The sequence below is a fragment of the Amphiprion ocellaris genome, chromosome 11 (assembly GCF_022539595.1).
Source record: "Amphiprion ocellaris isolate individual 3 ecotype Okinawa chromosome 11, ASM2253959v1, whole genome shotgun sequence".
NCBI lineage: Eukaryota > Metazoa > Chordata > Actinopteri > Pomacentridae > Amphiprion > Amphiprion ocellaris.
This window is the reverse complement of record NC_072776.1, coordinates 10,720,778-10,741,795: the sequence shown is the minus strand read 5'-3', so window position 1 is coordinate 10,741,795 and position 21,018 is coordinate 10,720,778. Positions and strand designations below refer to the sequence as shown.

At 38.3% G+C, this 21,018-nt stretch overlaps 3 protein-coding genes across 3 annotated transcripts in view; 2 read left to right on the top strand and 1 right to left on the bottom strand.

The window, feature by feature from the left end:
* The first annotated feature begins 1,326 nt into the window (after positions 1-1,326).
* Positions 1,327-7,505, top strand: LOC111577018 (uncharacterized protein C7orf57 homolog). Its single transcript, XM_023283077.3, has 8 exons — positions 1,327-1,409; positions 1,625-1,671; positions 1,882-2,046; positions 2,135-2,228; positions 3,656-3,770; positions 4,101-4,183; positions 6,731-6,823; positions 7,140-7,505. The coding sequence occupies exons 1-7, from the start codon at positions 1,399-1,401 to the stop codon at positions 6,813-6,815; spliced, it is 600 nt and encodes a 199-aa protein (XP_023138845.1). The 5' UTR covers positions 1,327-1,398; the 3' UTR covers positions 6,816-6,823; positions 7,140-7,505.
* A 473-nt stretch (positions 7,506-7,978) lies between these two features.
* On the top strand, positions 7,979-10,555 carry upp2 (uridine phosphorylase 2). The gene is made up of 7 exons (XM_023283075.3): positions 7,979-8,138; positions 8,300-8,414; positions 8,512-8,670; positions 8,794-8,908; positions 9,021-9,230; positions 9,334-9,480; positions 9,594-10,555. The coding sequence occupies exons 1-7, from the start codon at positions 8,086-8,088 to the stop codon at positions 9,734-9,736; spliced, it is 942 nt and encodes a 313-aa protein (XP_023138843.2). The 5' UTR covers positions 7,979-8,085; the 3' UTR covers positions 9,737-10,555.
* LOC111577015 (coiled-coil domain-containing protein 148) overlaps positions 7,993-21,018 on the bottom strand; it is a 32,420-nt gene continuing 19,394 nt past the window's right edge. Inside the window, exons 12-16 of the mRNA XM_023283073.3 lie at positions 16,048-16,188; positions 14,537-14,655; positions 11,875-11,992; positions 11,559-11,693; positions 7,993-10,993 (exon numbers count right to left, since the gene is read on the bottom strand). Coding sequence (XP_023138841.2) covers positions 10,850-10,993; positions 11,559-11,693; positions 11,875-11,992; positions 14,537-14,655; positions 16,048-16,188 — 657 coding nt within the window. The 3' untranslated portion in view covers positions 7,993-10,849. The remainder of the gene's footprint in view (positions 10,994-11,558; positions 11,694-11,874; positions 11,993-14,536; positions 14,656-16,047; positions 16,189-21,018) is intronic.

Genomic DNA, 21,018 nt, shown 5'->3' with positions numbered 1-21,018 from the left:
GGACACTTGTGAGGCCTCAGAGGCGATGAGTATGTTGGGAAGCAGGCAAACTGAGAAAACATCAAATTACTTTCTTTCTTTGTTTTTATCCATAGATGTGTAGAATACTAACTCAAAAAGATTCCTCAACAGACCTTTGATCATATATATTCCTAGAAAGTTTGAAGGATTGCTTTATCCTATATGATAAGCAGACTATTGTGCAATACTTAAAAAAACCAGTCCCATGTTCAGACAGTTAGATAGACAGATGCATAATAACAGAGCCATCTCATCAAACAGTGGGTTAATTGTTTAAACAACTATAAAAACTACTATAAATGAAGCTGGACATTGACATTTACTTGTCATTGGAAGATTTTGATTATTAATAATGAAAATATTTTTTTTTTTTAAAAAGCTGCACTTTTAACAGTACCATGTGAAAGTGAGGTGGACACACTAATAAGGCTACACTGTAAAACAAACAAATAAACAAACAAATGGAAAAGGAAAAGGACATTATAACAATCCAGCAAGTAGGGCAGCAAAAATACTGTAAAATAGGAGAAAATAACCATCTCAGATTTAATTTAAATGAGATAGTGTATTTTTTCTACTTTTAAATGTTTAATTAATTATATGTATATAATAAAAACTATATTTTGACAGAATACCAATGCTTTTAGATAGAATGTACACTGATGAAAGCAAATTTGTTCAATACTGATGGTAACTAATTAAATAATACATTTACAGCATTAAATTTTAATATAACAATTGCATTAATTAAATAAAAAGGAAAAAGAGAATGTATTTTTTATGTGAAAATTTTTTTAAAAAACTTTTATGATTAATTTACAGTTACTAGTTAAATGTTATTTTACATTAGACATGTAATTTCACAGTCCCTTTATGTAATTTCATTGATAATTTAAAAAAATCAATGAAACAGCCTAAAAAGGAACAATTTCTTCAAATTACAGATTTTTTAAAACAGTGTATAATAAAAACACATAAATATAATACATTATTTTGAAATATTAACATTTTTTTAAAATGCCATTTCTGTTCTTTCATATAAGGAACATTTGAATGACTTGCTTTTACTTATAGTTTCTAAAATGTAGGCAACACTGAAGCCTGTTTGTGATGTTTTGTTGTTGTTTTTCTGGGGTAAACATAGGCCATGCTTGTTTTTCTATGTTTCATTTGAGAGTGGGGTTTAGTTCGCAGTTTTACCTCGTTCTGTTTGTTTAACCACTGTTGGAATGACCTAACAGTGGCGTCAGTAACAGCAGCAGTGAACATCCCTGAACAGCAGCTCTGCTCCTCAGATACACACTGGACCGTTTCCATGGAGACGCAGTCACAACTTCCAAACACACTTCACTCGTATTTTCTTGCTCCGCTTCCACAATGAATTCAGAGTAAGTTACACGTTTCTGTATTGCAACCTGAACTTTAATTTCCGTGTTTAAACTTTTTTTCTGTAGACAAACAGTTTGTGTTTAACTCGAGCGCTGCTAACGTTAGCTAACTAACTTTGGCGTTACTTTGTCGATGCTAATGGCGGCGCTAACTCGCGCAAAGCTAGCATTGGAGAGGCTGACGGTGTGCCGGATTTTGTTTCCATTTCCATTAGAATTTCAACTGTTCTCATGAGTAACGAACTTCAACCGACAAAATCTGGCAAGTATAACTATTTCCTGTTCACAAACTTCGCTGCTTTGCTTAGCCTGTGTAGCTCTTCGTCTGTTGGACCCTGGTGAGAAGATGCTAGAAGTGAGGTCTAACTAACTAGTAATGCATGGGGTGCTGTTGTTTTTGTGAAGCAGTAGTGATAAACAGAATGTTTGTTTCATCATTGTGTACATGTATACGTGTATTTTAAAATCACAGGTGTCTTAACAGGCTCCCAGGCGATAAACAGCCACATCTCCCAGATCCCAGGACTGTCCCCCAGCATCAGGACTCCCCCAGAGGAGAAGGCCAGAGGTCGAAGGGCCGCAGTCCTGGACAGTGACTCTGACTATGTCAAGCTGGCAAAACAAGGAGGACATAAAAGTAAAGCCACCATGTTGCCTCTTACCTACACCCTTTCCTCTGACTGGTTAATGCTTAGATTTGTGCCCTTTTCATCTTTGTTCAACAGGACTTTTGTGGCATGAGGAATCGATGAATCAGAAACCTAACTCATACAATCCAGACTGGTTCGGCAATGAATCAGGAGACATCAGCAATCCAAGGTACGTGTGTTAATATTATTATTGTGCTCAAGTAGTAAATCAGATGAAATTCAACTTATCCAAATTCAACTTCATTGTCATTGCACAGAGTACAATGGCAGTGAAATTCAGTTTAGCACCTAATCAGAAGTGCAAAAGCAACAGTAAAAGGCACCATTTACAGTATGGAATATACCAGGGGTGTCAAACTCATTTTAGTTCAGAGGCCACATTCAGCCCAATTTGATCTGAAGTGGGCCAGACCAGTAAAATCAGAGCATAATAACTTATAAATAACCACAACTCCAAATTTTTCCTTTGTTTTTGTGCAAAAAAGTGCATTCTGAAAATGTTCACATTTAAGGAATTATCTTTTTACAAAACATTAGGAACAACCTGAAATTTCTTAGGAAAAATAAATTCAATTTCAACGTTACGTCTCAGTTTATCATTTACTCACTACAACCTGTACATCACAGTGTATCTACAAAGACGCAAAACATTTAGTCATCTGGAACTGAAAAATATAGTATTTTATTTTATGATCAAAATGACAAAAGGCAGACAAAAAAGACAACAAACAACAAAAACAAGACAGAATATTACAAAAATGAGACACAAACCGACAAAAAATGGACAAACAACAGAAGCGAGACAAAAAGAAGACACTAAATAAAAAAACGAGACAAAAAACAAAGCAAAGCACAAGATGACAAAAATAAGACAAAAAAACAGAAGCGAGACAAAAAGGAAACATAACGACAAAAACATGAGAAAAGTGACAAAAGTCAGACAAAAAACAAGTTACAAAACAGCAAAAACAAGACAAAATACTACAAAAATAAGGCACAAAATGACAAAAGAATAATGAAAAATTAGTATTTTACTTGATGACCAAAACAACTTGTCATAGTCTAGAAATTATTTAAAAATTGTAGTTTTACATATTTACAATTTGCAGTTGATGTCTTCTCTGTAATTTTTACACTTCACAAAGTCGTCCCGCGGGCCGGATTGGACCCTGTGGAGGGCCGGTTTTGGCCTGCAGGCTGAATGTTTGACACTCCTGGTATATACAGTATATGTGACAGAGTGCTACGAACACATTCATATATGACTAGATAGATGTGGATACAATAAAACAGATGAAATATATGAGCCATATACACAATATGAACAGTATAAACATTATAAACAGTGAAAATGGGATGAGATGGGCAATGAGCTTATACACAGTATGAAGTAGCCACAGCTTGTGATTAGAAATACTCCCACATCCATTACTGATGCTAATACTTGCGGCTAATATTGTGAATATACCATCAGTGCTACTGCAATTATGTTGATAATGTTTCTCTACTGTTTTTGCACCATAGGGCTGGTTTTTATCGTTTAGTTCTTTTTAATGGATATCTTTTATATCTCCATCTGTATTGTTTTTTTTCCAGCAGTCTAATTAACAGTGAGGAGAAGAAAAACCCTGGAGCTTTTCAACCTCTAGAGCCTCCTTTCAGCACTGACAACATGTCAGCTTGGGAGAGAGATAATAGCAGCAACGAAAAGGTAAACAGAGAAATGCTCAAGTCATTTAGAAATGCTTTTCAACCACATGTTTTTTCTACTTCTTGTGTTGTTCTATTCTGTTATGACCATGCCTGTGCTTTAAGACAAAATTGAAGGACTTTTTTTTGAGGAGCTATCATGTTACACACTCATTGTAATTGCTACTTGATCAGGAAGACATACTTTTTGATTCAGGTACTTGCTTGTCAATAGTTCAGACTTAAAATGAGAGCATAGCTGCCACATTGCCAAGATTAAAATGAGGAAAAATGTTACTCACAAAACAACCACCAGACTCTGTGACTTTGTTTTGTGTTCTTTTGTGTTCAGAACAACAACCTTTCTCATGACTGCTCGATGGAGAAGCTGCAGACCTTCAGTCAGAGTTATGAGGCCAACAAATTCAAGAGAAAGTAAGTTCATATGGGCACAAGATGGTGCTGTTGTTCTGTATTTAGTACAAGTACGGTCCCTTTAACCGACAATCAGAAACAGGATAGTGTGCCAGTAATTTTCATGATTATTAAAAGCGTAAATACAAAGCAGTTATGCTATTTTTAATGCAAAATTATCCTAATCTGACTCAGTAGTTAATTATGTGTAATTCAGTTAACTAGTTCACTGTTACTTAACTATATATTTCTTTAGAAATCTGTACTTAGCATAGTTTAAGGTTCTGACAAATATTTAAGTTTGTTTTGCCTTTGTGCACATTGAAAACCTGTTTGCTTGCTGTATTTTTGGTTTCCTGTTCATACGAGCCAGTAAAAGATCTGATTTTTATGTACTTTATTGTAAATATCGGACAAACATCTATAGTTCTTCTTTTGTGCAAAATTGTATTCAAAAAGACATAGACCATGTGTGTTAGCAAGACACCAGAGAACTTTGTAGTCAGTGCAGATGATAACAATCTTGAGCAAGTCCATGAATACCAGTATACTTGAGCCACGGTAACAGAAGATGGGCAAGTGGACGAAGAAATTAAGAGAAGAATTGGAAAGAAGAAGGCCAAGTTTTGGAAACGGAAAGAATTCCTTTGTAGAAACATCAGCATTTCATTGAAATTAAGACTGCTGAGATGTTATGTGTGTTCTGTACTAGCTTATGGATGTGAGGCATGGCAATTCACAAAAAACATCCAGAAGAGAATACAATCCTTTGAGATGTGGTGCATTAGGAGAATGTTGAAAATCAGTTGGAGAGAAAGAGTGACAGACATGGAGGTGTTTAAGAGAGCTCATACAAACAGGGGCCTAGTGTGTGATCTAATGCAAAGGAAAATGACTTATGCTGGCCGTGTTCTGCGTGGCAGCGCTGGAAAGCTCCATAACATAATTCTTGAAGGCACCATCGAAGGAACACATGCAAGAGGAAGGCAGGGAGGTAAATGGAGTGATGACATCAAGAGGAAGCTGCAGAGAGTAGACACAAATGGAGATCTATGGTGGCCAACCTTCGGAACGAAGACGGCACATGATGATGACAATGATGATATAGGACAAACATCTGTAGTTGTATCCAAAACTGAAGGTAAAATGTGACTTTATCCACATGTATTTGAATTATGAAGTTCCAGTCTTATCACTTCAAAGTGCCTTCCACTTTTTGTCGCTCTTCTTCCACGACAGCTCAAGGAAACAAAAAGAGAAAGAGAGTTGTCATATTTGTAGTGTTGTAAAAAAGACTTATTTGATCTACTTATACTGTCCAAACCTGATATTGATTTCTAGATAAATGTTTGGATGCATTCTTGAACTGTGGATTTTGTCTCCAACAAAAGCAAAGCAGGATCTTGTAGTGGCTCGTATGAAACTTGTATCAATAAACATATGAAAATCAGACTTGAAGAAGTTTGAACCCGTCCTAAGTGCTGTTTGCTATGACGACTGTGAGCTGTTTCATAATCTGCAGGGTTTTTTGCCAAACTGTTTGCCTTTGACTTTCCCATCATGTAACTGCATACATATTTGCATTATGACACACAAATAGGTGGCTGATAAATATTTCAAAGTCTACATATTTAAGAGGCTGTTGTACGTAAATTCTTGCTGTTGTGTCGCCTTGTTGCGATGACAAATGCTCATAAACGGCACACTCAAATCAAATAAGACAGCACAGAGGACAAGGGTTTCCAGACAACTGTGGATGTTCACTTGTTTGCTTTGGCTCACAGCTGATCAGTGCTGTGTGTTCCGTGTACTTTTTGGAAAATGTCAATGACTTGTCAAAAATTCAAAATAACCTCACAAGCACTGTGATAGAGACAAGACGGTACAGACAGAGGTCATAGAGATTTCATGGTAAAGTCTGTTATTTCTACATCATGTTTAAAACAACAGTGGTTGATTGAAAGTGCTTTAGATACTGAAAATAAATAATGTAAAATCTAAATTGTCAACCAGTGCGGTAAGATTATTGCTCCTTTTTTCTAGAACAAATCAATGTAGTGCAAGAATTTTCAGCCATACAGACTCTTGAGGGAAGAGAAAAGAGAATCTAGAAATTTCTTGAACAAAGAGTGACTGGGTGAAAAAAAAAATAGTCTTGCTTCTCTTTTTTCTCTGAAAGTAAATCCTGAAAGCTAATTCTGAGATTTATTAACTTGTTTTGATGGATAACTTTTACACAGTTGAACATTTAGTACAAGATGAAGCGAAAGCTGCCAATTGCAAATACTGTTTGTTGACTGTGTGCACTTCGTTGACAGTATACTTTTGTAATAAGTAGCCAGAGTTTATCTTAGTGTACAGCGCTGGAAGGGTAGGGTCCATGTTTAATGTTTAAAATGTGTCCACTGTAATCCCTCTGGCTCATCTAATAGGCACTTTGTGGTCGTGACAAATTAAGTTGTATGTGCAGAGATAAAATCACCATCTGTTTTGAGCTCCATTAACAAGCTTAAAGAAAAATAATGCTTCCATTACATTTGGATTTTATGTCTTTGGTGTTTTTCACAGAGCGTTTGAGAAGAGACCAGCCCCTGTTGACATGTCTAAGCTGCTGAGTTTTGGTTACGCAAAAGAAAACAAACCAGCACAGTGACGTGTCAAGTAAGTAGAGCGGTATTTGAGTTACCGTCCTAACTGCGTCACTATAAAACATTTTAATTTCAATTTTCCTTTCAAGAAGCTTTCCAAATGCACTTCTAGTACAATAAAAGGAAATGAAGTCAAGCTGTTGAGCAGTGTATTGATTTTATGAGGCTACTGTATGAATAGCCGCAGTGCAATGATGGTGGCAAAATCTGACGTGTGAAACTTTAAGGTTTCGGTGATTAAGAATTTATGATGGCTCTTTACAGAGGGCATTAGTGAATTATGCGGTAAGGATTACTTGAATGACTCTTATACATTTCCATGTCAACAGATTGGAAGACTGCCAGGTGCATAGGAAAAGGATGCACAGGCTCCGATGCTTCCAACGGGAATACTTGCCATCTTTTTCCTCTGACATTAATGTGTTCATACTGAGCCACATCAAACATTTTGCTTCGTTTCAATTGTTTTTGCCATGTTGGATGTCGCACTCAAGTGTGAAAGCGCTTCATTGAATTAAAGCGAGGACCTTTTATTTATTGCGCCTGTTAGTTGTGCCTCATTAATTGCACCCGTTCAGTAAAGAAGGCCTCAGTTAACTCCTGTGTTGTTGTTTTTTTGCTGTGTCTGTAATGCTAGAAGTGGCAGCTTTTTTTGAAGAAACATTTGATGATTTAAATAAATTTAAAGCAATTCACACTGTTTCGTTATTTTTTTTCTGCATCTTACATACCATAACAATATTTCCTACACAAACAGGATTTCTGTTGGCTATACATTAGTCTGTGTCATTGTTTTGAGATGCCAGTGTGTCGCATGCCAGTGTCAGAGGTTATCTCTATGTTCCTTTAGTCTGCTATGTCATAAGTCAGTTATTCAATAGCTTCAGATCAGCTATTGATATACACATTCCCAGCTCATGGTGTAAGGTTAAATCATAACAGCATGTCACTTATTGTTTTCGCTGCTGCTGGTATGTCTTCTTTTTTGTTTGTTTTTTTGAAGATAAACTGAAGCTTTGGAACTGGGCCTGTAATTTTTTATTGGATCGATCTCGCTCTGTTTGTTTGGGGCTGGTGGATGTTTTTGTAAGAGCAGGGAAGGGTGCAACTCCTCTCTCTGGAACCAATCAGTGGCAGGGTCATGGGTCACCTCTATATCAGCCCTGCAGTCAGATATAACTCTTATTTGAAAAAGAGACGCAATAAGTACTTGAGAGATTTTGCAGCAACTTTTGAAAACTTTTTAAACCAAATTTCAAAGCATCGCTTGCAGTCATGGCACCGATTCTTCTAAACTGTACGGGGAGCGACCACCAAGAGTATATCAAGTAAGTGTTGGAGAATGTTACGCTTTTAAATTGAGTTTTCTCATTTTTGTTCAACATATACTTTATTTAATTGTATTTAAAAGTCTACTTAGAAGATACACTTAGTCCATACTTATGATTCACTTCTGTTCATGTATTAAAATGAAACAATTTGCACTTAGACAACAGGTCCAAGTGAAAAATCCCTATTTGGACACCATGGAGGAGGACATTCTCTACCACTTCAGTTTGAGCACCAAAACTCACAATCTCCCTGAAATGTTTGGAGATATTAAGGTTTGTGAAATAAATCCAGGTTGAGGAAAGGGGCATTTTCTAAAAGCTAGAAAACAATTCCATAGTCTTTTGTTTTTCTCTGTTTTTTTTCTCATAGTTTGTGTGTGTTGGTGGCAGTGCAAATCGAATGAAGTCTTTCGCCCAGTTCATCCACCAGGAGCTTAAGCTGCCTGGAAACCCAGAAGAAGTCAGAGATATCTGTGAGGGAACCGATCGCTACTGCATGTACAAAGTGGGGCCGGTGCTCTCGATAAGTGTAAGTGTTCCATAATTCACATTGGATTATATATACAATCCCTGCAGACTTCTTCAAATGTTGTAAGAAATAGGTATTTCACAGACGTTTAAAGTATATTTTTATCTACTGTATATATCACAGCATGGCATGGGTGTCCCCTCCATCTCCATTATGCTGCACGAGCTCATCAAACTGCTGCACCATGCCCAGTGCCGTGATGTGGTCTTGTTTCGCCTGGGAACATCCGGTGGAGTCGGTAAGAACAGATTTTCATTTTAAAGGCTACAGAAAGCTTTACATGTGGTGAACTGCATAGTTTCACCACTAATGTGCTCCTCTGATACAAGTGTGTCTTCTGTCATCTGTAGGTCTGGCTCCAGGGACAGTCGTGATCACAGATAAAGCAGTGGACTACTCGTTCCGTCCCCAGTTCGAGCAGGTGGTTCTGGGTAAAGTCATCACCAGGAGCACTGAGCTGGACGAGGGAGTGGCCGGCGAGCTTCTGCAGTGCTCCTCAGAGCTTCAGAACTTTCCAACAGTAATTGGAAAGACCATGTGCACCCATGACTTCTATGAAGGTACAGCATCTTGATAGTGTTTTTTTTAATGACATATATAATACACCCATAAAGTCACCTCCACTCATCACATACTGATGAATCCTGACCTGTGCCCTTACAGGTCAAGGCCGACTTGACGGCGCTCTCTGCTCCTTCTCTCATGAGGAAAAACTGGAGTATCTGAGGAAAGCTTACGAGGCGGGAGTGAGGAATATTGAAATGGAGTCCACCGTCTTTGCTGCTATGTGCCGTGTCTGTGGCCTCAAAGGTATTTTGCTCGTTATTCTTCTTTGTCTCGTTTCTAATGACTTCTTCTTTGACTGATGATGTCCAACACGACGACTGAGGGAATTAGAACTGATGATCTCTGTTTTCTCCTAGCGGCTGTGATCTGTGTTGCACTGCTGAACCGCTTTGAGGGAGACCAGATCACCTCCCCTCATGATGTTCTGGTGGAGTACCAGCAGAGACCTCAAGTCCTGGTTTCCCATTTTATCAAGAAACGCCTTGGACTGGCTGCCTGAAACCCCACGAACTCTAAAAACTGTATATAGCTTGGACTGATATGTGGATATGTATATATATGTACACTGTACTTAACATGTTGATATGTGAATTAGATACTTATTTAAAAGTTAAGCTTTTTGTGATTTATTTGATGAAGCTAAAATATGAAGCCTGTTGCATATATATATATACATATATGTAAGTATGTATTGTATGTTGTAATATTTAATGCTTTGATATCTGTGTGAGAAAACATATATTTTCAAAAAAATGTGTTCTGTATGTTGATTTTCACGTTTATGTCTGTCAAAGCTGCAGACAATAATCATTTTAACTGTAACCACAGATATAACAGATAAAGAGACTACTCTAAATCCTGAGGGGATGTTTGGAGGATTAGGAAACCCACTTAACGTTTGAATTTTTGGAATAAAAAATAGCAGTAGAGGAGATTTGCGATCTGTCAGTAGCCTGTAGTTTTAAAAGGCTTTTCTTCATAAATGCTTTCAAGCCATTATGATTCCTTAGTAGTTTGAAATGACAGAAGAAGATAAAGTACACCCACAAGCAAGGAATCTGCACATTAAATGTGTTAATAAATACTCACACATACATAATTATATTCAGTTGCTTCTGCCTTGAAATTTTGCTTATGCAAATGCAAACTTCATAACATATGCTGTTGATAAATAACTGCAGATTGATAATTGTCTATAGATATTATTTTTTTTTGTTGGATGTACATGTTAATCATCCCTCAGAGACGTTGTATGATCCTGTATTGCTCATGTGGAGCTATGGAGGATAACATCTACATTAAAAGTCGATATAAAGAATTGCACCGTGTCAGTTGGTGGTCAATACTGTAAATGAAAAAGGTACTTTGTGAGTACAGCAACCTTTGTAGCAAATAGCACAACTGCTGTAAATGACTTTTACACATCAGCTGTATTATTCACATGTCATATGATGCTGTAAATGACTTTTACACATCAGCTGTATTATTCACATGTCATATGATGCTGTAAATGACTTTTACACATCAGCTGTATTATTCACATGTCATATGATGCTCAATACTAGAAAAAGGCTTGGCTGGATGTCATACCATGACTCGAATAAAACATCAGTCAGAATTTAAGGATTGATTTTGTGTCTGGTCGAGGTGGTTTGGTGGGCTTGATAACAGAAAGAACCTCTTTGGCATATTGGCTGTGGTGCAGACCCACCTCCCTCAGAGCCTGCTCCACCCGCACTCTGGGATCAGACACAATCTGGAAGACAGACATTTAAAAAAAACAAAAAACAACACAGTAGTTAATACATTTCCAGCTGTTTCACATTAGAGTACACCCATGATGCTACCATTGTTTATCTTTATAGCTAACTGCACATATAACACTTGAAGTGAAGTTAATGACTAATTCTTCAAAGTTTGTCACTGTGGGAGGATACTGTCATTTTTGACAGTCATTAGTTCCGGCTTGTGTTACACAATAGCTAAATCCCAACATGGAGTCTACAGTGAGTTCACTGACTGATTTGGTGACCTTGACGCCAAGTCTGTGTGCTGAAACGAGGACAAACGCTGTTTGACTAGCCACCCAGTTTGCATAACTTTCCTGTACTGAGTCACTAGTCAATCCCACCTGCGATGAAATGAAACCCAGGTGTCTGAGCACAATCAAGGAAACAGGAATCGGGGAAAGAGGTCTCACAGGCTCGGCACAGAGCATAGATAAAGACACTGGTGGCAAATGATCATGCTGCTACAAGGTGTTTGCAACCTTACATACAAAAGGTGACGGTTATCAGAGGGTAGATGTTATCATGCCTCACCTGTGTGTCTGTGTACGTGTTAATACTGTAGAGAGGCCTTTGGAGCTCAGACTCCTTTACATTCAAGTGTCGACTCCTCCAAGCCTCTGTATCCGCCATCATCCTCTCTGGGTCTGCCTTTGCCGACACCATAACCTGAGATAAATAGGAAAGACACATTTAATATATTGCTAACATTCAGTTGTCTTCTTACTTATTGCCATGAGGTGGCAGTGACGGTTTTACTCAGATAAGTCCAATTCTCCCCTTGAGAGTAGCTTCAACTGACAGAGCAAATTCGAGGGGTTGAAAGTGTTAAGACCAGATACTGATCCACCTGGTTTCTGAGAACTTCCAGACGATTCTGTCTCTTTTGTGCTTCTCTCTGCCGCTCAAGCTCCCTCGCCTCTTTTTCCATCCTCCGCCGCTGCAACATATCAGCCCGAAACTGCACCCTAGAGGGAGCAGAGAGGGTGTGGACATCAGACCAAGAAAAAAAAAAAAACCTCTTCTCTTCCTCTGCCACTGCCACAATCAACATCGCCAATCACTCCTGAAGCAGCAGGCCTCTGGGCTGTGGAGGGTTTTATGGAGCTTCTAGAGTGCAGTTTCTCCCCCATCATCTGTTTTTATCTCTTTCTCAACCCACCATGATTCCTGTTCTCATTCCTGCCAGAGTTCATTCTCAAAGCCAAAGACAACACCATTATATGGTAAGAATGCTGGTCTCTGGGCGCGTCTGCAGGGAAACGCTAAGGAAATCACACCAAGCAGGGGATGTTTCAAAGGCAGAATGGTTTATTTTTCAAGACACTTGACTAAATAGTAATGTTTGTGCTTGAAAGTTTCAAGTGTGTTGCACTTCTGACCACTGATCATTGTGGTTGGCTTTGGCTGTAGAACTGCAGAATTCAGCAAGAGTGGACCGTGGGGATGTTTAATAGTTGCATACATTAGGAGAAAGTAATAATGGTGCTATTATGTTGCATTGTTGTCACAGCATTTTTTAATTTAAACTTAAACCGGCAGGGAATTCCAATGACTGCTACATTATTTAAGTCAGGGATAAATATTACAGAATATTTAAATTATGTTTATCTAGCTGGCATTGTATGCGGATTGTTTGGTGCATCCCTCTGCAGCATAAAGAAGCACAGACTAATAGTAAGGCAAGACGAAGACAAAAACAGGCACTCCGTTAATATATGTGTATAAAAGTGCATTAAGGCTTCAGTTGTAGGTTCAATATAAATACATTAATGAATAGTGATTAAATTCTGAGACATGTATCCTGATATAGGAAACACACACAGCCAAGTGAGTTACATAGAAATGAATTAAGTCCTTAGAGATCAAAGTTACTTGAAATATACTGTATACCTGAGAGAATAAAGGTAGTTTAAGAAGGCAATTCATACATACAATCCAAAAAAATACACGAATAAATAAATAAATGAATACATAGATTGATATTCATATGGAATTTAAAAGTGATAAAGATTATAAGATGATATCAACTATCAAGAGAGTTTGAGAACAGTAATCTTCTATATTCTTTCAGCAGTACAAATACTTAATATGTTAAACATCAAAAGTTAATTAATTTACAGGAGTGCCCTTGTAGCTGAATCCAGAGACCTTTCCTAATATATATATATATATATATATATATATATATATATATATATATATAGTGGGTTTTGAAAGTGTGATACCACATTGAAAATCTGTTATATTGTAACGTAATGCTGGAACTATTCAGAAAGCCTGAGGATTTAGAGACATTTGTATATGCAAGAGGCTGTGACAAGCAAAATGGAGAAATATTCAAGATTCTACTCTGTTTCTGGGTCCCATTTAAGCAAATTTGTGGCACTGACAATGTTAACTCAGTTGTACAAAAGGACAGACTTCCTTGAGTTTTGACCTTCCATTGAACCAGCATTTAGGTAACACTTAGGTGGATTTTATCTATTCATCAGAGACTTGTTCAAGTACATCAACATGCAAAAGAAAAGCTTTCTCAGCGTCAAGTCATGGCCGTACTTAAATTTTGTAAGGACGCAGTGTTACAGGGTCAGTTGTATCCAAAGTATAGCACTATTTCTAGTGTATAGCTGGAAAGAAGGGAGCAGAAGAGAGAATTTATGGCGAAGATACAAACAGAAAAGGAAACAATACATATTGTAAAACCTCCAGTGTAAAATGATTGTGGTAATATTAAGGACTGGAAGTCTTTTGCCGACTTTGCAGTAGATGATCTGCACCAAATCCAGCATAGCCTGACCAAGAAGAAACACCACTCCATTCTTCACCTTCTGGTTTCACACTGTAGCAGGGTAATGAACCCAAACACCTCTGAGGACCAGAGAGTGATGATGATCATGAACTTTCCTCCACAATTAACTAAAGTCAACCCAACTGAACATTTATGGGAGCACCTGAAGACTGAGAAAGCCACGTATTCCGGATACCACAAGAAGTTCTTTGAAACATTATCAAAGCATGATGGGATAATGTAGGTTATCAGGTTTGGCGCAAACTGATGGAGGCCATGGAGTGCAGCTGCTATAAAAGCAAATGGGGTAAACAAATACTAGAGATACTAAGATATTCTGAAATTCATGGACATTTTTTAAGATTAAAATTTTCTGTCAATTTTTAAAGCTGGTCCTGCCTCATAACCTGTCTTGGTAATTGTCTGTGGAGGTGTTAATTCACGTAGTACATATTCAGTCAAGACCTGATAAAAAAGGTAGATTTTACCAGTGTTTAGCTAGCAATGCTTGTTTTGTATTTCTCTCCTTCCTTGCTCCATCCTCTTGTCAATTCTGGCTCCAAATAAACCAAAATACCAAACCTGGGGCTTCACAGATTCACAAACCAGTGGGTGACGTCACAGCGGCTTCATCCACTTCTTTCATATAGACTATCACCTCAACAGCTTTTAATGCACTGGGCAGCAATGAAAGCTCAAGGTCCGATGGTTCAGCACTCACCTCTGTTTATCTCGCTTTGCCTGCTCTTCCATGACGCTTCTCAGATTAGCAAGTCTCTCTTGATCCCTCTGCTCCAGCACCTCCCTCCTCTTCTGCTGCTTTGAATGAAACTGTCTGACCTGAGGGGGAAAAAACAACAAAGAATAACAACAAAAAAGTTAACAAGAACTATAGCCGCAGTCCCACTAAACTCTCACACAACTCTTAGGACCATCATGTCCTATTGATTGAGACGGAGCGGGAATCAGATAAGTGTGAATAGAGAGAATGAGATGATATTTCAATGTCTGTCAGACTATTGTGCTAAATTATATGGAATCCAATGAGGCCTAAATGTTCTCATTAATCAGAGATTGTCTCAGGTTGCCCATACTCTCCTAGCAGACCCTGAGGCAAGAGTTAATTAAACAGTCAGACACACACACACACACACACACACACACACACACACACACACACACACACACATTCTGCTGTCATTGCACCTATGAATTCAATAGCTAAAATTAATAATCAAAATACCCAGATAATTGTAACATTGTATGCTTTCAGTTTGATATCCACGTGTGCTCACAGTTAATTCTTTCTGATGCAGTAGCCACAAATGGTAAGAAATTTGAAACTAGTGTAATTTTATCCAGTTGCTGCATATATCAAAACCCCGTCACCCATCTTGGAGCTACAATTTTATTTTATACAGATATTCTGAAGTCCCAAAAGACAGAGATTGTGTAAAATAGGCCACACTAACTTTCAATGGGTTTTTTGGAGGCATTCAGTCATATTGTGACCCTGACAAATCACCCATGCACTTGTCCACACACATAGCAAAAGTTTTTAGGATGAGCTGGCACACCAAATATAACATAGTGTTTTTGAAATGCGCTGCTTTTCTGTAAAATCATTGCTATTCAGTGCCTCGGATCAAGCCGAGTCGATATTACTTCTGTTTTTGTCACATTTTGAGGCAAAATGAAGCACGCCAAAAACATCCATCTAAACCTAACCTCTGTAAGACTACAGTGTTTTAAAATACACAGTCAATCATCCCTCCTGTGAACAGCCCCTTATTTTTGATTGACTAAGTTGTCTCCATTTTGAGGTAGCGGTGTGCATCTCAAGTGAGCAGGTTGCATTATAATGAAGCACATGAATTCACAATAAATTTTTTTTCTTCCACAACACAATAAACCTGCATATGCAAGATAAGTGATGGATCTCTTGAGCTCAGGAAAAAATACCATCTATCATTTGGAAAGAATATTTGCTGTATTATATTTATTTATGGAGATTGCCGATACAATAATGTATGCACTCAGTGCGGTTTAAACATAACAAAAGGTCTCTGAAAACATTTTCTCAATAACGCATAGAAATCCAAAGAATGGAGTCATACAGAGTGAATGAGACACAGGTTTTAGCTTGTACACATGCATAAGTGTTGATATTAGGTGAAATCTGCAGGAAGCAACAAACGCTTTTAATGTGATGAAGTGCGAAGAAGTGTTTACTTTTTCTTTCTGCTGCGACCTGACGGCAGCCTCCTTCTCCTGCTCCCTCTTAAACCGGGCCTCTTCCTCCTCTTGTTGTCGAGCTGCAATAGCCGCCTCCAGCTTAGCCACCTCCTCCTGCTGGGCCCGCCACCGCTGCAGCTACACACACACAAGCAAAGACATACCAGGAAGGAACAAAAAAGCAGATTATTGTCTGTCAGCAGCTGTTTTGAGAGAATAACTCAATCAGCTACACCAGTGTGGCCTGAACTCCAGGGGAAGAGTCAAAACTGATCTATACTTTTAGATCTCCTCAGGGTCCAGATTACAGATTATGTAAAACCCTTGAGTTTGAGCCCTGCACTAAACAAAATTCACTCTTGTAAGGACAGTGCTGTCAGATATTTTAAACAATTCTGAACAATATTTATCCACAGATAAACTAAGCAAGATTTCAAGCATGACATTTTAGGTTACCAAGCAAAAATATCAAAAATCTTTGCATTCGAAAGCAACTTGAAGACTGAATTTTTATCCAACTGAGTCTTAAGAGCTCTTATGAAGCTAAGAATGTGTCCAAGCTACATTTAAATGTGTCTGAAAATATGGTAATGACTAAACACTGAGCTACGGCATCTTGACAAAGCATGAACAAAGACTTTTCTCCTGAAATTGAGTGTGTTATGCGCTCGCAGAGACCGCAATCTTCACTCACCCAGCTAGATATCTGGAAACAAACTGTCTAAACTTTTCACTTACACACCTCGCGCACACACCAGGTCCAACATTTGCTGGGGAGTGAGTGACAGGTTCGTTATGCAGCAGCCTCTCTGTGGCGTGCCGGGTATTGAAGTGCTGCATTCCGACCGAGCGGACAGATTTACAGATCTATCAGAAGGGAGCTTAGGAATCCCCACAGGAGCGGACTGCAAATTAACATGGTCACACACACATTAGCACCAGCAGTATCATCAAGTCAATCATACTTGATGTCTGCCTGAGAAAAAGCAGCAGCTGCGGGTTTGAGGGAGGACTTAAAACAACCCAGCCTCTAATCCACTCCTATTTAACAATGGTGAAACTGGAAATACGACATGGTCCTTCTTTAGAAATCAAAATATTTATCTCGTGCAGACATTTAGAGGCTCAATTCTCGTGAAACTTGGTTCGATGTGCAATTTTCATATCAAAAAGATCAATCCTGAGCAGTGACAGTAAGTGGTGGGAGCATTTAGTCAGCATTCAAGCGGCTGTACACTTGAGAAGTTAATGGTTTTTCATTTGTCCTGGCCTGTCCTGTTTCATTCTTCCCGCTGCCGTTTTTTGTGTGTTTCAATGTGTAATGTGCACTTTTGTTATTTACGCTGATTAAAATGTGGCTTTGTGTAGTACAGTAGTACAGTACAGTCTTGTGTTTGCTAAAGGTCACAGTAATGATTCCAGTGAGTGCTGATGCTCACCCAAGAAAAACATCAGATCTACTAAACCAACGGTACACTTATAGACTGCTTAATAAAAGGCTTAGTGGGCATTTTTTACTTGCAAAATTACTTTAGTATTGACCTTAGAAAAAGTACTCAGGATGTATAAAGCTAATCATAAAAATTTGGAGACATGAGCAATAGTGACAGTAAGTTCCAGGAATATTTCTGCACTATGGCTGATATCCCACCCACAGGAGACTAATAAACTGGAATTTAATACACTGTATAGAATGTACTGAATAATAATGTAGTCTTGCAGTCTTTTGTGCATGGAACTCCATCCTGTGTCTCTTTCCTTCTTAGTTTCTGTCATGAATCAAAGGCGGAGAGAAATATATTTTTTTGAATATCCATATTTAACAAGCAGCTATTCATAAAACACCTTTAAATCTGCACTGGTCAATAGCTATTATGGCACATTAAAGTGTTCAATCTATGTAACTGGAAGAAGCCATATCATCAGTTACAGATGCTTTATTTTTCCTTTCTATTCAGAAAAAACAAGCAAATAATTAAACCATCCATCAAGCTCCGGTCAGTGCCAGATAAGATACCTGCATGTTTTCTGCTGGAACCATGAGAGATGGTGTGTAAAGAACCTGGCGGGTTGGTCTGTTCAGCATATTTTTTGAGATATACAAACATATGTCAGATAGCGCTGTCTTAGTCCCCCCCCCCCATAGTCTTATATAGTGAAAATTGTGAACTTAATTTGCAGTGCAATAATCTGAAATGTAAAACTTTCAATGTCTGAATGTCTTTTGTATAACTTCTTGTTTAGGCAGCAATGAGGAGGCATTATATCCAGCACAAAGAGAATAAAATGGTCATTATGTACAGTCAACAGTAATTTGTCACTGGAATCTCATTTTCTGTGAATTCAAATGGAAATGGGATACCATCCTTTTTCATGGTCGCACAAAAAAGACTGCAGAGATGTCAGAACAACAAAAGAATGATAGTCTTTTTATCTGAGCACTGCAGCCAGCTGAAAGCCTTTGTTAACATGACTGTACAGTTAAATGTCTTCTGTCAGGGGGCGTCGCAGCCGTCATTGTCACTTTCTTACTGCAGGTCATTTAATGACAAACCTTAGATACATAAGGGATCAGTGAAACAGATTAGATATGAACTGGTGGAAAACTACAAATCATCATTGCAATGAATTACAGGAGTAAAAAAGAGAGAGACAACAGGACTACTCCTCCATATGAGGGACCGCTCTGCTGAGTGACATTAATGATACACTGGACTTGAAGAATCTTTAAAGGGACAAGAACTAATGTACATTATGAGATAAGGAAAATGAAACCATGCAATTATGGTTGTTTTTCCACAGCTAGCGCAATCACAATATTCCTGAGGCCCATAACTTGCACATCACTTTGCAAAGGAAAATTATACACATATGAGCAATTAACTCCTCAGAGAGTTGTCAGCGGGTACATTGTGTGGCCCACACACTGTCACAACTGCCGGGACTTGCTGTGCCCATCGAGCCACAAGAGGAACTTGATAGTCATGGACACTCACTGACAGGTGTCTGCTAACAGTGCCTAGAGAATATCCTGATTACTGCAGGAAGGGCATAAAGATAATCTGGCTATAAATTGATTTATTACAGTGTTAGATTTTTTGCCAAGTACTCCGGAGACTAGAAAATGAAAAGAGGAGTCTTTGTAATATGATAAAAACTTTCCATCTTATAAAAATCTTCCTTCTTCTGATTGTTGTATCGGTTGTCCTGTTGGCCTGCTCATCCCTTTGCTACCTGAGCATGTTGCAACAATCTGCCATCCCTCCAGGCTTTATTTACTCTTGTGGAAAACACAATCACTCATCAAAGATGCCTGGGAGTGAGATATAAGTGGGAGGCAAAATGAAAGCAAGGACAGAATAAAAGGCTGGAATGAACAGTAACACCAAGAACAATACCGGCTAATTACAGCAGCCAGAATAGCACAGAACAAACAGCTGATGATTTGGATCATTTGGAAAAAAATCTGTCTTTCAGTGATAAACTAGAATGAAATAAGCAGTGTCGCATGCATGAAATGCTAACTAGTTATCTCAGTCGTCCATTGTATTATACCTTTAGCAATACACATCTTCTGTAATTCCTATAATATTTATGTCACATCTGGAGCGCCTTCTAAAAACTGAACAACTGCTTTATGATCAGCGATGTCATCTGTCTAGACGCATCAGTCCAGCCAGTCATCTCCGGGTTTCAAGAAGAAGCTGTGGTCTGTGTGACAGCCTTGCCCTTTCCAAAGCAGAGGAGAGCAAGCCAACTCTGAAATCAATTACCCTAGATTTCTTCCCACTACACCTTCCCCTGAAGAGCGTCTGAGTGGGATGACAGCACACAGCTTCACGCTCTGTAATGAGGTCAAAATCAGACCAGCACTGACCAAAAATTTTCCTGTGTATATGCTCTCATCCTGACCCATGGAGAAGATTATTTATATTACCGCAGCTTGAAAATTTAACAAGGAGGTTCTGCTACTTACCGCCTTTATCAACAAGTACCAGAACAGCTAGTCCTTCATTTTTTCTTACTCAGTTTTCACATTAAGCTGTTGCTAGAGTTGCTGTCAGATTACTAAAATTATTTTTAGCTGGGTAAATTTTGACCTTTTTGCAGCACTAGTATTAAATAGGGTACAAGTAGGAGCCCTGTAATACAAGCATACTGTTAGAGAATAATTATAGCTCATGATGACTGTAAGTGCTCCACAAAGTATATAAATTTACACATGACCTGCCAGTTGCATTGCTCCAGTCTTCTAAGGTATACTATACTACATAGAACATTAAATACAATAAGAATGACTCAGAGTAGAGTCAAGAGGGTTGTTTGGATCAGAGGGAGCAGCTGCAGAAACCATAGCATTAAAGAAACACATGAAATGGGAGGAGACTCCATCCTGACTTGCTGCTGTGTCGCTGCACGACAACAATAAAGGCAGTAGAAGGAGTGATTGGATGCAAACAGGCATCCATCTGAACCTCCACACACACTCACATTTGTACACTGTGTGTGTGTGTGCAAAAAAGTCATGGGAATAAAAAATGTCTGTGTGATTTTATTTTTCTTATTACCTCAGAGATCCATGAAGATAAAACTCAGAAATGTACCAAAGTCATGCGCCTGCAATTTTTTATTTTTTTTTAACTACGGGTTTAATTACTAAAAGTCAAAGGCTCTAGGTTCTTTCAAAAATACATAACTTTATTATGCTTCAATCATAGCAGCTGTATCTGAAGTGCCTCCATTTTGCCAGAGCTAAATGGAATGTGATCAGTGCCCTTGAATTGAAAATGACAGTGTGCAGCACAGGGTAAAGTGAAAACAGCCCAATTAAATTTAAGAACCAGCTGCACAAAAAGCGCAGGAAAAAAATACAAGCATGATGTATTCTGTTAGTCAGAGTGAAAGAATCTGCTAGTTGGTGATTGTTTGTTTGAAGCTTTCTGACTTCAAACAAGACTTTTACTGTGG